General features: G+C 40.5%; 1 protein-coding gene across 1 annotated transcript; it reads left to right on the plus strand.

Annotated features, from left to right (window-relative positions):
• Positions 1–263: 263 nt before the first annotated feature.
• LOC124290884 (G-protein coupled receptor Mth2-like) lies at positions 264–1,025 on the plus strand. Its single transcript, XM_046727729.1, has one exon. It carries the CDS (start codon positions 264–266, stop codon positions 1,023–1,025), a length of 762 nt encoding a protein of 253 aa, XP_046583685.1.
• Positions 1,026–16,388: the final 15,363 nt, after the last annotated feature.

A 16,388-nucleotide genomic window follows, 5' to 3' on the forward strand; every position in this document is an offset into this window, starting at 1 on the left:
AGGAAGGAGGGAATCTTAAAAACCTGTATTCAGGCGTGATTCTGACAAATACTTCTTTCTTCATAGTCGGAGACGAAGTGCTTTCTTGTCATAACTTTACTCAGTTTGGGCCTCAGAGATACTCACAGATTTTCTTTAAATACGATCACATACAGGGCATTCTGACCTATCTGACGTCAGGTGTTTCCATGGTAAGTCTACTGATCACACTGGTCGTGTATTCACTTCTGCCTGAGCTGAGGAATCTACCCGGTCGTCTAACCATGTCTTTGTCTGCCACTCTTCTTGTTGCTCAGACTCTTCTGCTCCTCATTCATCTGCCCACGGGATTACTGTGTCAGGCACTTGCCATCACTCTGCACTTCTCCTGGCTTTGCTCCTTTATGTGGATGACAGTCTTGTCGATAACACTGGCTCGTACATTCACCAGCAAAGGCCTTAACTCCTTGAACCAGGATACGGCAAGGACTCATGGCTTCCTCAGCCTCTGTGCCAGTGGAATCCCTTTGATTATTGTCACTACATCGGCTCTTCTGGATTTCTTGGAGATTCCCAATATTTACATTGGATATGGGGCACAAGGCATCTGCTGGATCGCTAATCCTCGAGCATCTCTCCTGGTGTTTGGTGTACCTCTTGCACTGATGCTTCTTGTTAACATTATTGCATTCATCATGACTCTGTGTAATATAGAGAAGAGTCTGAAATTGTCCGAAAACATCACATCTTCAAAGAAGGACAAAGCCAAGGTATTCATCTATGGCAAGTTATTCGTCATTATGGGTGTGTCCTGGTGTACCAGTTTTGGTGCAGCATTTGCGGACGTCAGTATTCTCTGGTACATGTTCATCATCCTGAACGGTCTTCAGGGTTTCTATATCTTTGTAAGCTTCGTCTGTACAGACAGGGTTAAGAGATTACTCCTGAAGAAATTCACAGGTACTAGTGCAGAGATTAGGACCACTTCAGCTGTTACCGCTAATACTGAGGTTAAATCACAGAAAAGTGACAAAACCAGTATCTGATTAGAAACCGCCCCCAGCTGACGATCTGACTGACCTGATCAGTGATTACATGGATCCCACCTGACTCGCCTACTGACCTGATCAGTGACTACATGGAGACCTATGTGACTATCTGACTGATCTGATAAATGATTATGTGAAGCCCCACCTGACTATCTGACTGACCTGAACAGTGACTACATGGAGCCCCATCTGACTATCTGACTGACCTGATCTGTGACTACATGGAGTCCATCTGACTGACCTGATCTGTGACTACATGGAGCCCCATCTGACTATCTGACTGACCTGATCTGTGACTACATGGAGCCCCATCTGACTGATCTGATCAATGATTACATGGAGCCCCACCTGATTATCTCACTGACCTGATCAGTGACTTCGTGGAATCAATCTCACTATCTGACTGACCAGATCGGCGACTACATGGAGCCCCACCTGACTATCTGACTGACCTGATCAATGATTACATGGAGACCCAACTCTACTATCTGACTGACCTGATCTGATCAGACTACCCTGGAGACCCAGTCTGACTATCTGACTGACCTGATCAGTCCATGTCATTGATTACACAATGGAGACCCCTGACTATCTGACTGATCTGACTGACCTGACTCTGAGTGACTACACATGGAGTCCACCTGAGTGTCTCACTGGACCTGATCTGACTGACCTGATCTGACTGACCTGACTACATGGAGACCCCTCCATGACTTGCTATCTGACTGACCTGAGCTGTGACCACATGGAGACCCTCCTGACTATCTGACTGACCTGATCTGCGCAGACTACATGGAGACCTGATCTCTGACTGACACCTGAGTGACCTGATCTGTGACTGACCTGATCTGTGACTACATGGAGACCCCCTCCTGACTATCTGACTGACCTGACCTGACTGTCTCACTGATGGACTGCATGACCCTCATGGACTGACCTCCATCCCCACCTGACTATCTGACTGACTCTGACTGTGACTCACATGGAGCCTCATGTGACTGACATGTGAGGAGACCCTCCTGACTATCTGGCTGGACTGATCTGTGACTTCGTGGATCTGACTGACTGGGATCATGGACTGACCTGACCTACATGGAGTCCTGACTGACCTGATCTGACTGAGTCTGACACTGACTGACTGACCTGATCTGTGACTACATGGAGACCCTCATCCTGACTATCTGACTGACCTGATCTGTGACTGATGGAACTCCACCTGAGTGTTCACTGACCTGATTCCTACATGACCTGACTATCTGACTGACCTTGACGTGACTACATGGAGCCCCTTGACTCCTGGACTATCTGACTGAGCCCCAGTCTCATGACTGACCTGTGACTACATGAGCCATATTACTCTGACTATCTGACTACGTGAGTCCATGTCATTGTTTGACTACATGGGAGACCCTCCTGACTATCTGGTGACTGAGCTAGACACATGGAGCCCCATCTGATCTGTGATCTGGATCAATGGAACCCCCTGACTATCTGACTGGACTCCTGATCTGACTGATGACTACATGGAGCCCCTCCTGACTATCTGACTGACCTGAGCTGTGACTACATGGAGCCCCTCCTGACTATCTGACTATCTGACTGACTACATGGGAGCCCTCCTGACTATCTGGCTGACTCTGAGTCTGTGGCTACATGGACCCCTCCTGACTATGGGACCTACATGACCTGACTGATCTGATCACCTGGTGTCTTCACTGACCTGATGGACTTCGAATCCATCTCACTATCTGACTGACCTGATCATGACTACTATGGAACCCTGACTATCTGTGACTATCTGACTGGACTATGACTGACCTGAGCTGACTGGAGCCCTCCTGACATGGAGGAGCCCTCCTCCCACCTGACTGACCTGACCTGTGACTACATGGAGCCCCATCTGACTGATCTGATCAATGATTACATGGAGACCCACCTGAGTGTCTCACGGACCTGATCAGTGACTTCGTGGAATCCATCTCACTATCTGACTGACCTGATCAATGATTACATGGAGACCCTCCTGACTATCTGACTGACCTGAGCTGTGACTACATGGAGACCCATCTGACTATCTGACTGTCCTGATCAATTACTACATGGAGACCCACCTGACTGACTGACCGGATCTGTGACTACATGGAGCCTCACCTGAGTGTCTCACTGACCTGATCTGTGACTACATGGAGCCCCTCCTGACTATCTGACTGATCTGATCAATGATTACATGGAGCCCCACCTGAGTGTCTCACTGACCTGATCTGTGACTACATGGAGCCCCTCCTGACTATGTGACTGACCTGAGCTGTGACTACATGGAGACCCTCCTGACTATCTGACTGACCTGATCTGTAACTACATGGACACCCATCTTACTATCTGACTGACCTGATCTGTGATTACCTGGAGCCCCGTCTCACTATCTGACTGACCTGATCAGTGACTACATGGAGTCCATATTACTATCTGACTGACCTGATCTGTGACTACGTGGAGTCCATGTCATTGTTTGACTGACCTGATCATTAATTACATGGAGACCCTCCTGACTATCTGACTGACCTGAGCTGTGACTACATGGAGACCCGCCTGACTATCTGACTGATCTGATCAATGACTACATGGAGACCCACCTGAGTGTCTCACTGACCTGATCTGTGACTACATGGAGCCCCTCCTGACTATCTGACTGACCTGAGCTGTGACAACATGGAGCCCCTCCTGACTATCTGACTGACCTGAGCTGTGGCTACATGGAGCCCCTCCTGAGTGTCTCACTGACCTGATCTGTGACTACATGGAACCCCTCCTGACTATCTGACTGACCTGAGCTGTGACTACATGGAGCCCCTCCTGACTATCTGACTGACCTGAGCTGTGACTACATGGAGCCCCTCCTGACTATCTGACTGACCTGACATGTGACTACATGGAGCCTCATCTGACTGATCTGATCAATGATTACATGGAGACCCACCTGGGTGTCTCACTGACCTGATCAGTGACTTCGTGGAATCCATCTCACTATCTGACTGACCTGATCAATGATTACATGGAGACCCTCCTGACTATCTGACTGACCTGAGCTGTGACTACATGGAGATCCTAATGACTATCTGACTGACCTGATCAATGACTACATGGAGACCGACCTGACTGACTGACCGGATCTGTGACTACATGGAGCCCCACCTGAGTGTCTCACTGACCTGATCTGTGACTACATGGAGCCCCACCTGACTATGTGACTGATCTGATCAATGATTACATGGAGCCCCACCTGACTGACTGACCTGAGCTGTGACTACATGGAGCCCCACCTGAGTTTCTCACTGACCTGATCTGTGACTACATGGAGCCCCTTCTGACTATCTGACTGACCTGAGCTGTGACTACATGGAGCCCCTCCTGACTGTCTGACTGACCTGAGCTGTGACTACATGGAGCCCCTCCTGACTATCTGACTGACCTGACCTGTGACTACATGGAGCCCCATCTGACTGATCTGATCAATGATTACATGGAGACCCACCTGAGTGTCTCACTGACCTGATCAGTGACTTCGTGGAATCCATCTCACTATCTGACTGACCTGATCAATGATTACATGGAGCCCCATCGCACTATCTGACTGACCTGATCAGTGACTACATGGAGTCCATATCACTATCTGACTAACCTGATCAGTGACTACATGGAGTCCATATCTGACTATCTGACTGACCTGATCAGTGACTACATGGAGTCCATCTCACTATCTGACTGACCTGATCTGTGACTACATGGAGTCCATATCACTATCTGACTGACCTGATCAATGATTACATGGACACCCACCTGACTATCTGACTGACCTGATCTGTGACTACATGGAGCCCCACCTGACTGTCTGACTGACCTGTTCTGTGACTACATGGAGCCCACTGACTATCTAACTGATGGAGCCTTATCAGTGACTATATGTGAATTCTTGTATTTTAAATTTGCGTATTTTATTTCTATTTTTACTGTGCTGAAAGGACTATATGTAAGGGGTAACAGAACACAGAGCACATGCTTCAAAAATGTTTTGTAACTTGGAATATTTGATATCAATTTGCAGTTTCAGTTTGTTCAAACACTAAAATACGTACCTTCCAAGAAAGTTTACTGCAATCATCAGAGGTGTCTAGTTGCCATTTCGTTGAAAGAATTACCACAGCAGCCATGCATCTTGTGTTGGCTACGTTGGTTGTACCGTGGAGATACCGTGCTTGTCAAATTTAGCATGTAAACTCTGGCATCACATAGCAGTCACAACAATGTGTATACAAATTGTGTAACAATTGTTTATTGTATATTTAATGTGTTTGTCATGTTGCCGACGTGATGCCTCGCATCAAAATTTTCTTGTTGTCTTTTATGATTATTGTCATCGTTGTCAAGGGAAATCTATTTGCACTAATGTCATTTACATTCATTCCTTTGTTGAAAGATATTACTGTTTATTATTTAGAGGATTATCATCTATTATTCAGAAATGTATGGTTATTAAATCAGTATCACATGCGTTACTTGCATTGAGTGTAAAACGTGAACACTTCCAATGTATATCGGCCAGAGCAATTGCCTTTAACCCTATATCTCAACAGAGTTGTGATCCTTCGTCATGCTACTATCGAAAACGTTCATCAAAATCTTAGTTTTCAAATAGCCCTAAATTAGAATTGTTCAAGTAGCCTAAACTATTTGCCCCATTTGAGTCGTTTACGGTGTTCCTAATACATTTTGCTGTACGTGTTTACATCAGTATTCATGTGTAGTTACTTCAGATGGTGTTTGAATCGTTATTTGACAATGTGAACCAATGTTAGTTGTGTGTTTATTAAAGACCTCAGTGTTGTACTACGACTTGTGTTGCTGTATCTCTTCATCTGACACAACAATGATCACAACAATGAACTCAAAGAAAAGCTGCAAGCATAATACATAACCCTGTCTCTCTAAATATGAATCTTCAAGCTGTTTCACCATATGAGACATTATGCACTGATCACTTTAAACATGACTTTTTCAGGAATATTGAAGAAAATTTACAGTTGTATATACAACAAAAGTCCTCAGCAACTACACATATTCGTAAACCATAGTTTAATTATGAATAATTATGAAAAAAGCAGAATATGTTTTTGCAGACACATACTGTCCATAATTTAGATAAAGTTAAAATTTCAAATGTCAAGGCTCGACGCATATAGGCGTCAGGCTTGGAGAAACTATGTTTCCAAAATATATTCTCCTACACCAATGTCAAGGTGTGGGCCATGATACAAAGGATAACAGGCAAAGGATCAAAAGTTACTGTGCTCCATCTCAAACACGGTGATAATTTATTAACTGATCAAGCTGGCATTACAAATAAACAAATTACAAAATTCTAGCCAAACGTTCACCATCATCAAATTTGGTCTCTCAGTTTAAAATATATCAGAAACATACTGGAGAAGTAAAGAACGAATTTCAACTGAGACAATTGTGAAAACTATCATGAAGTATTTTCATTACATGAGGTATATACAGCCCTTGAGCAAGCTCATGATACAGCAACACATGATAATATTTCCCTGAATCATGTCTGGAAACACTGCTAAAATATGGACTTCAGGGAATTTTTCACCCTCATGGTTTAATGCCATTGTTGTCCCTGTACCAAGTCTGGTCCGATTCATACAGATCCATCTAATTATAGACCAATATCATTAACCAACTGTGTTTGTAATACGGGACGAATGGTAAATGATATATTAATTTGGTTTCTGAAAACCTATAACCGAACTACAAATATTCAACGTGGTATTATTTGTTTAAATAGTAACTGAACAACACATTGTATCAATTTTCTCTGGTCAGGGGAAAGACTACCTTACATGTTAAAGGATTTACTAGATTTTGGTTTGAATGCATGTTTGCCTCTGTTTATATCACAATTTTTTAACAGGAGGCAATTTCAAAACTGGGGTCAACTCTAACTCATCATAATCATAATCATGTTCAGGGTGTTCCACAAGGGAGGATTTTGTTCCACATTGAGTTCACATTGTTTAGTATTGCAATATATAGTCTTTGAAAGGTTTTAGCTGTTTGTTACAGTTAATGGATCACTTTTCGTCAATGATTTTAATGTTTCTTGTAGAAGCAAAAATATGCATACATTAGAGAGACAGTTACAAATGTGGCTAAATAAAATACACAGATTGTCACTTGAAAACGGGTTTAAATTTCCTGAATCAAGAAGTAATTGTATACATTTCTGTGGAAAAAATAAACCACATTAGGACCAAACTATTTGAAATGGCACCCCAAGAAAAGTTCTAAAGGAGGCCAAGTTCTTGAGTCTTAGTTTCGACTCACATTTACCATTTTTACCACATATTAAAAACCTTAAAGCTAAATGCCTGAAGGCACCCGATCTTTTTACAGTTATTTCTAATTGTGGGGATGTGATCAAACTTCCCTCCTACACTTGTATTAATCACTCATCCACTCTAAATTTGATTACTACTCCATCATATATGGTGTAGCCTGCTGAAGCAACCTTAAACTACTTGATTCTGTCCATCACTCAGGTCTCAGACTTTTCTTGGATCTTTCAGAGTTTATACTATTGACTGTCTTTACGTTGAAGCAGATGAGCTTCACCAACCTCACATTAAACTCTCTTCGCAGAATGTTACAAAACTGTATGTCAGTGATTCCTCTCTTTCAGAAGAAAACCTTCATTTATTCCACCTCTTGTAATACAATTTAAGCCTTCCATTTCTGCTGCCAATATTGAGCTCGAAAATATACGTAGAGAAACAAATAAAGGAACACAGGAAAATTCTAGTGTTCCTTTAATATTTTCTAGTTTTCATCACCAGCTTTGAATAGCGCTGTGGTGATGAAAACTGGAAAATAATACAGGAACGATTGAATTTTCATGTGTTCCTTTATTTGTTTCTCTACGTATATATCTCCTTTTCGCCAGCTTTCTTCTCCTACTTGGCAATTGGTGAAACCAGAAGTAGACCCCAAGTTGACCAGATTTAAAAAGTCAGAAACCAATTAATTACAGTATATGCTAGAATCTAATCAGTTAGGAAGTGAATATTATACATATAAATCTTTATTTCCAGATGGATCAAAGGATGGTGGCGCAGTGGCTTGTGTCACTGTCATTAGATCCAGAACAATATCTTCTTGATTACCAGATAACAGCTCTATTTTCAAAGCAGAAGCAGGTGCCATATTATATCAAGGAACACCCCAAATATAAGAAACACTTTGTCTTGCAAACATCCACTGTTAATTGAAATACTTAAATTATATAATGATCTTGTTACTGGCCAATACATCGTCCTCTGTTACCGAGCCATGTTGGAATTTCTGGTAATACCATGACCGATTTGTTGCTAAGGTAGCACTCAACAAATCTGTGACACCAGTCTTCATCCGATACTCCGCTTATAAAACTGTGATAAGATCTCACATCCGTGATCAAAAGCAGATGTGGCACACCCATGGCCACGTAGGCATAAACAAACTACATGAAATAAAACCAAGTATCGGTTCACCTTCTTGGGTTGTCAGTCCAGGGCCTCCTTTCACAAAGCACTAAGGTGATCGTAAGTCACTTAGGTAACCTTAAGGCAATGTTAAAGAATTGGAGTTAAGGCTGACCTTAGTAAAGGTTGCTTCGTGAAAGGAGCTCCAGATTTTGAGAGGTCGTTATTCGACGATGTCGCATTGGTCACACAAGATATACTCATAATAATTATTAAATATAATATGCATGCAAGCATGTCCTGCCTGACTGTACTGAATTTTCTTATTTATTACTTATATTATTAAAAGAAATTGATAAAGGTTCATCATATACTGCAATTAAGTTAACGATATATTTGGTCGAATGAATAATAACAAGGATTGTAAGTGGCTGTACCCTCAAAGTAGTATAAAATAATTGTCCTCCGGAGCGGGTACGCAAGATCACATGATTCAAGGTATGTTTATCATTGCCTGGGTTTTAATTTTTGTCGGAAGTTTGGCTAAATGTGCTGATAATCGACAGTAGCTAGAGAGATGATGTAAATTGTGATGTGTCTATGCCTGTAGCCAAACACTGCATGTGCACAACGAAATATCTTGGAGCATGTACCGTTTGGAGGGAGGTCATTGATGGTGTAGTGGCGACTCTCACACGTGTAGAAATGGAAATGGACCCGGTATATCACGTTGACTGCTTATCACGAGTATACTCGTGTTATCAAATGTAAGAGAATTTGCCACTACGAGTTATCTCGTAGCTACATCAGTGGTATTTTAAAACAAATTTCACATGTTACCTTTGTTACCGCGAGGAGACGATTGCTTCTTGTGGCTATTTTGCCAACACGTAAAATTTGTTTTAAAATACCACTGATGTAACTACGAGAAAATTCGTAGTGGCAAATTCTATCATATTTGATAACACGAGTATACTCGTGATAAGCACTCAACGTGATATCACTGACATTCTAGACAATGTATCACATTTTCAGCCTTCAGGGACGACAATGCAAGGCAAGATCGTTGTTGTGTCGTTGGGTTGCAATTCAAAGTTGGCCCAGCTGAAGTCTGGCCTTCTATCCCATAGAGCATTTTGGGGACATTATGGGTCAAGACTGAGAATTACCAAGCCCTCTGTATAGGGTTGGCGTAACTCTAGGACATTATGGGTCGCAGAATACGCCAGACAGATGTTCCATTTCAAAATCTTGATGCATTGAAACAAATCCTCCATCCAGAATGCAACGAAATGCCTCAAAGTCAAACTCATCTGATTCAGGCAGTGAAGAGGACGGTCAGTGATATTATTGCAGTTGGCCGAGGTTACACCAGATACTTATATGATTTCTTGAGGATCACATACTAGAATCTTGAAAATTACTACACTTGTTAATGTCATACGACCAAAGTTATAAACCATCATGTTCGCATGGACTGAACCATATTTCTCAGAGTCTCTTGCCTCAGACTCACCACCCATGCTAAATGTTCTTTAGTGTGGGGCAAGACTGAGGGCCTGGAAACTCACAAGAGCCACACTGCAGAACATGTGATCCATAAAGATCAATAATTTTGCATTATTTGTTTCAAATTGTACATACTTTTGTTATTGCTCATGTTCTAAAATTTAAATATCATTATTTTGGCATGGGTTTTAAGTTACAAAAATTATTGTAATACCCAAATTTTCTTTTAAAATTACTTTCAAATGAATCCTGTTTATCATAATGGACTTGTGCATATATATGAACATAGTCTGATCGCTAAATGTCTGAAATAAAGTTGATGCGAAGTTAAATTTTAACTCACCCAGTGACACCAACTCATGTGCACAGGACCTCATCCACCCATAATGTAATGAAGCTCATAATATAATAACATGAATTTATTCAAGAACACTGTCAACACAATTAAAGCAAAAACATACATTACTGACACATAATTCACAATTAAAGAAGTGAATATTACACATGAAAAACAATGCTGAACCATTCAAACTTCAACGCAAGATTCCAAAAAGAAACAAAATCACACAACAAACATGACTGAGCCAGCAACAGTGAGCGGGTGATGCAATGGGTATTTTTCTGTGTTGTTCTTTAACTATTTGAGAGGCAGGAAACAGTGTGGTAGCCCTAGCGGTTAAACTTTTGTCTATCACACTGAAGTCCGAAGTCAAATTCCGCACATGGGTACAATGTTTGAAGGCTAGTTCTGGTGTTCCCTGAATGAAATAAAAAGCAGCGTAAAAGTGTAATAATAACAGGCAGGGGGAATGGGGAACAATTGCCTCCACTTGTCTCTCTGCACTCATGAAGCTTTAACCACTAGACTACCCCACCGCCCCCAATGTGTTAAGAAGGGAACATTATGGAATTGACAAACTCTGGGATACCCTTCCACAAAAAACACCCAGGTTGCAATATTCAAGTGATACGGTGCATCCTGAAAATATATCCAAATATAACACTATGAGCAACAACGAGAGATAGGAGAGAGTGAGTATATTGATATGTTGCATTCTGCAACTATCCAGCAATGTCATCGTCGGCTACACCAGAAGTCGGCTTTCTGCATTGTACCCATGTGGGGAACCAAACCTGGGACTTCAGTAGGACGAGAAAATGCTTCCTCCACTAGACTACCCCATCTCCCACTGCTGACGAACTACCAACCGACTAAGCAACCACTGAAGGCAGTATGAATAATTAAGTAAGATCTTACATACCACCGGCTTCCTGTGACCTTTTCGAATCTGGAACACCTACAAATACTTACGCAGAAATATTTGCAGATCGTTCCTCAGAATTTTCAGGTTACTCACACATCAAATTGATGTTAAAGCAGATCTCTATTCAATGAATATGCACACTTATTGAGCATGGTGGGAGAGTGTTGACACAGGATCAGACAAATAGCTGTCTCTTACATTCTGCAATAACCAAGCCCATGGCCCACAAAGCTTTCATTGATCTATGACAGTTGTAAGTCTATGTTAGACTACAGTTACCACCACCATGGTCTTACAAAAGGCTGAGAATCTAGTCTCTTGATACTTATGTGATTTCTATAGTGTAACTGAGACCCAAAAGGGGGAGCCATATTATGTAACAAAACAATCACCATTTAAATATAATACAAAATAAACATGTAAATATCGGAATAAGTACACACCTGTATATATACACAAAGAACTTAGCTAAGCAACCCCTGACATATCTCATGATTGAATGAGCCACGATCTTATCCCTTTGGAACATATCTGGGACATGATTGATCGTTGTTGTGTGCAATAAAGGGATCCTCCTGTACAGAACCTGGCCCAATTGGAAGCTGCTTTACACGATCAATGGCATAGACTGACCCTTCAGAGGATCAGGAGGCTGACAGGGGGGTATGAGGAGGAGTGTGCTGGCTGTCATACAGTCACATGGTGGTTACACTCGGTATTGACCTTGAATCGTGTTAGGTACGCAAAATGACATTTTGAATGTTCACATTCACCAATAAATTCAACATTAAACATTCAAGGGCCATATTTGTACAGACATGGTTTTGTATGAAAATCAGTGGGTTTCTTAAAATGAGCAGTTATCACCATAAAATCAACATTGATACCAATCATTTGTTGTTTTTTTATAAAGGACCATACAAGTCAGTAACATGTTTTATGAATGAGTTGAAAACCTATGATTGCAAATATACAGGGATGCTTAATTAAGTTCTTTGTGTGTATGTATATTTCAATGTTCTGTTTTACAGAAACATGAGACACCAAAAATAACTTAAAAAATACAATGTTTCAGTTTTCACTGAGGACTGGAAGTGCCAAAGACAAAGAATGTTTTCAGTCATTAGATCAAAACACGTATCTGTGAAAGCAGGTGCTAAATATTTTCCCTTGCAACACACTTTTAGGTCCAATGAAATATCAGTTCTTTGGGTAAAATGCATTTTGACACATTTTGGGGGCATTATGTTAGTAAACTACCATAGACAAACAATCAAAATCTTGGAATGTTCAGAGATCTGAGATTTTGGGGACATCACAACATCAAACAACTGATCGTGGAGATTGAGAATATTTCTTCTTTTTTTCGACTAAAAAGGAATGCATGAAATCAATACTTTTAGCATTGTAACAAACAGAAATATATGCATAGACTATGATGATAAAATAAGTACGAAAGTCAAAAGGTTCTATAGTAGAAACTTGGCTATATCTGCAATGTAATCTTGCTGAAATATGTTTGATGATAATTTGACTTTCAATTTGATGATAATAATCAGACAGTGAGTTCCAATCTGAACATTCAACCTTCTACAACTAGCTATTACCCTATGGTTTGAACACTGTTGTAGATCTATCATGAAGGCTATATTTGGTTTTGTACTTCCCCTATGAGGTTTTATATTACTAGCTCCTGTTTCTGGTTCATAACCTGAAGCAGAATGCAAAAACATCACATATTTAGTGGTTCCCAAAGTGCTTCTCTGTCAAAAGATTTATCTTACTGACATATACACATTTACATGGTATAAGAATGACAATCTTTAAAAATTTACAGAAAACACCTATTCAGTTGAGCTGAAGTTAAATTTCTCTTTCAGCCTCACATCATGTACAAGAGTTTCATTCCCCTGCTCCAAAATCAATGCGCAGCATGTTTTCTATGTTTGGGTATGAGGGATTTCTTCACCCTCGAAGAAATTTATTTCCCTCCGTGTCAGGATACTGGTAGTCCATGAAGATCAGCATATTTACATGGTAGTGACTTAAAATATTTGTTAAAAGTTTTAGGTTTGGTGTAGTTGTTACTAACACCGCACTCAGCAAATATTCCAGCAATATGGCGGTGGTCTGTAAATGATCGAGTCTGGACCAGACAATCCATACTTCAACAGCATGAGTATCAATCTACAGAATTAGTATACGATGACATGTGTCAACGAAGTAAAAGCGTATGACCACCCAATCCCATTCTCTACCCAACCGGTCTGCTACACCAACCGGTCTGCTACAATCAACAGGTACGCTTATACCCAACCGGTCCAGGTCCTACACCAACAGGTCCGCTACACCCAACAGGTCCGCTACACCCAACAGGTCTGCTACCCACAACAGGTCTGTGTTACCCACAACACATCCTCTACACCCAATAGGTCCTCTATACCCAACAAGTCCGCTACACCCAACAGGTCCGCTACACCCAACAGGTCCTCTACACCCAACAGGTCCGCTACACCCAACAGGTCTGCTACCCACAACAGGTCTGTGTTACCCACAACACATCCTCTACACCCAATAGGTCCTCTACACCCAACAGGTCCTCTACACCCAACAGGTCTGCTACCCACAACAGGTCTGTGTTACCCACAACACATCCTCTACACCCAATAGGTCCTCTATACCCAACAGGTCCGCTACACCCAGCAGGTCCGCTACACCCAACAGGTCCGCTACACCCAACAGGTCCGCTACACCCAACAGGTCCGCTACACCCAGCAGGTCCGCTACACCCAACAGGTCCGCTACACCCATGTACTGTTGTGATATTCATCAATTTCGTGTAAATTTCATTGCCTTGAGTCAATGTTGAACGTTGATGCTGAGTATCAATGTTGTATAGAACTACTACTACTAATAATAATAATAATGTCACTTATAAAGCGCAAATGTCCACACACTTATGAATGCTCAATGCGCTAAAAAGAATTGAGTAAAAGAGTCAGTCATAGGCACTTTGAAACAGGTGAGTTTTAACTTTTGACTTGAAGGTTGAGAGAGATTCACATAGTTTGATTTCTAAAGGTAAAGAGTTCCAAAGAGTTGGTGCAACATAGGAGAAAGCCCTTTTCCCATACGAAACTAGGTGGAATTTGGGAACTTGTAGTAGGTGCTGATTCTGGGACCGGAGTGATCTTGATGGAATGTATTCTGTGATGATTTCGGTGAGATATTCTGGAGCTTGATTGTGGAGACAGCTGAAAGTGATGCAGAGAAGTTTGAAGTTGATTCTCTGTTGAATAAGCAACCAATGTAAGGATTTGAGAACAGGAGAGATGTGATCAGATTTAATGAATGTCAATGTTGTATACCATTGTTTAATGTCAATGTTGTATACCATTGTTTAATGTCAATGTTGTACACCATTGTTAAATGTCAATGTTGTACACCATTGTTTAATGTCAATGTTGTACACCATTGTTTAATGTCAATGTTGTATACCATTGTTTAATGTCAATGTTGTATACCATTGTTTAATGTCAATGTTGTATACCATTGTTTAATGTCAATGTTGTATACCATGGTTGATGTCAATGTTGTACACCATTGTTTAATGTCAATGTTGTATACCATGGTTGATGTCAATGTTGTATACCATTGTTTAATGCCAATGTTGTATACCATTGTTTAATGTCAATGTTGTATACCATTGTTTAATGTCAATGTTGTATACCATTGTTTAATGTCAATGTTGTATACCATTGTTTAATGTCAATGTTTTAATGTCAATGTTGTATACCATTGTTTAATGTCAATGTTGTATACCATTGTTTAATGTCAATGTTGTAAACCATTGTTTAATGTCAATGTTTAATGTCAATGTTGTATACCATTGTTTAATGTCAATGTTGTATACCATTGTTTAATGTCAATGTTGTATACCATTGTTTAATGTCAATGTTGTATACCATTGTTTAATGTCAATGTTGTATACCATTGTTTAATGACAATGTTGACTGCTGATGCTGTATATATATCCATTTTGTACAGCACTGTTGAATGTCAGTGCTGAATGTCAATGTTGTATCTTATGGTGTATACCAATGTTAAAAATCAAGGTTATATGCCAAGGTTGAATGTCAATGCTGTTTTTCATTGTTGAATGTCAATGTTGAGTATCATAGCTAAATGTCAGTGTAAAATGTCAGTTCCATACACCATTTGTAAATCCAAATGTTTAATCTCAATTTTGAATATAAGCGTTTTATGTCAATATTATATGGCAGTGATTGAATGTTGGTGTTAAACTGTTGAATGTCATTGTTCAAAGTCAATGCTGAATGTCAAATGTTCACACACCCACACTACTCTATCTACACATCTACTTGAACAGAATAGGTTCCTCCACCTAGCTTGTCTACAAGATAATAACCCTCTTCCTGAATATAGCATCTCCAGACAATAACATTTTTACTTTATTACTCTTATCCCCAAGTCTATTGGATGGTTTAACTTTAAGAGCAGTGAGCACGAGCGTTGGGAATTGGCTGAAATCTCATAATTGATGATTGATTCATTACAACCGAGCAATCATCGAAAATAATTGGTTAGCGTTATTTATCAAATCTTCCTGACTGTGTGTGCTAATGCTAAGAAAATCTAGAAAATACATGTACTTCTTTTGAGTTTTTATTTTTTCAAATTGCTTGGTCGTTTAGTCATTGCGACCAATCTTTGATTATTTCAATTAATAGGACCACCACTAGTGAGCACACTGGTTAGGCCTTGAAGATGAAATGGGAATCACCTAAAGATGATATGTATTTTCGTCCATTATGAAAAATGTTCATAGCGAATAATGGGACAAAAAAAAACAATAATATATTTTTAAAAAGACTGTATCTAGTATATGAAAAATGGATCATTGGATCATTTGCATTTCTTCCGAGGAAAACATGTTGCTACTTTGAGAAAACAAGACTTGATCAAAAGCGGAATGTTTCTGAACATGTTGCTACTTTGAGATCAAGACTTGATCAAAAGCGGAATGTTTCTGAACCCGGCGC

The sequence above is a fragment of the Haliotis rubra genome, unplaced genomic scaffold (assembly GCF_003918875.1).
Source record: "Haliotis rubra isolate DU_JTF1 unplaced genomic scaffold, ASM391887v1 Scf477, whole genome shotgun sequence".
NCBI lineage: Eukaryota > Metazoa > Mollusca > Gastropoda > Lepetellida > Haliotidae > Haliotis > Haliotis rubra.

What these genes read in the sequence shown, in the direction of transcription:
- LOC124290884 (XM_046727729.1), top strand. Translation starts at nt 264, where the DNA reads ATGTCTTTGTCTGCCACTCTTCTTGTTGCTCAGACTCTTCTGCTCCTC.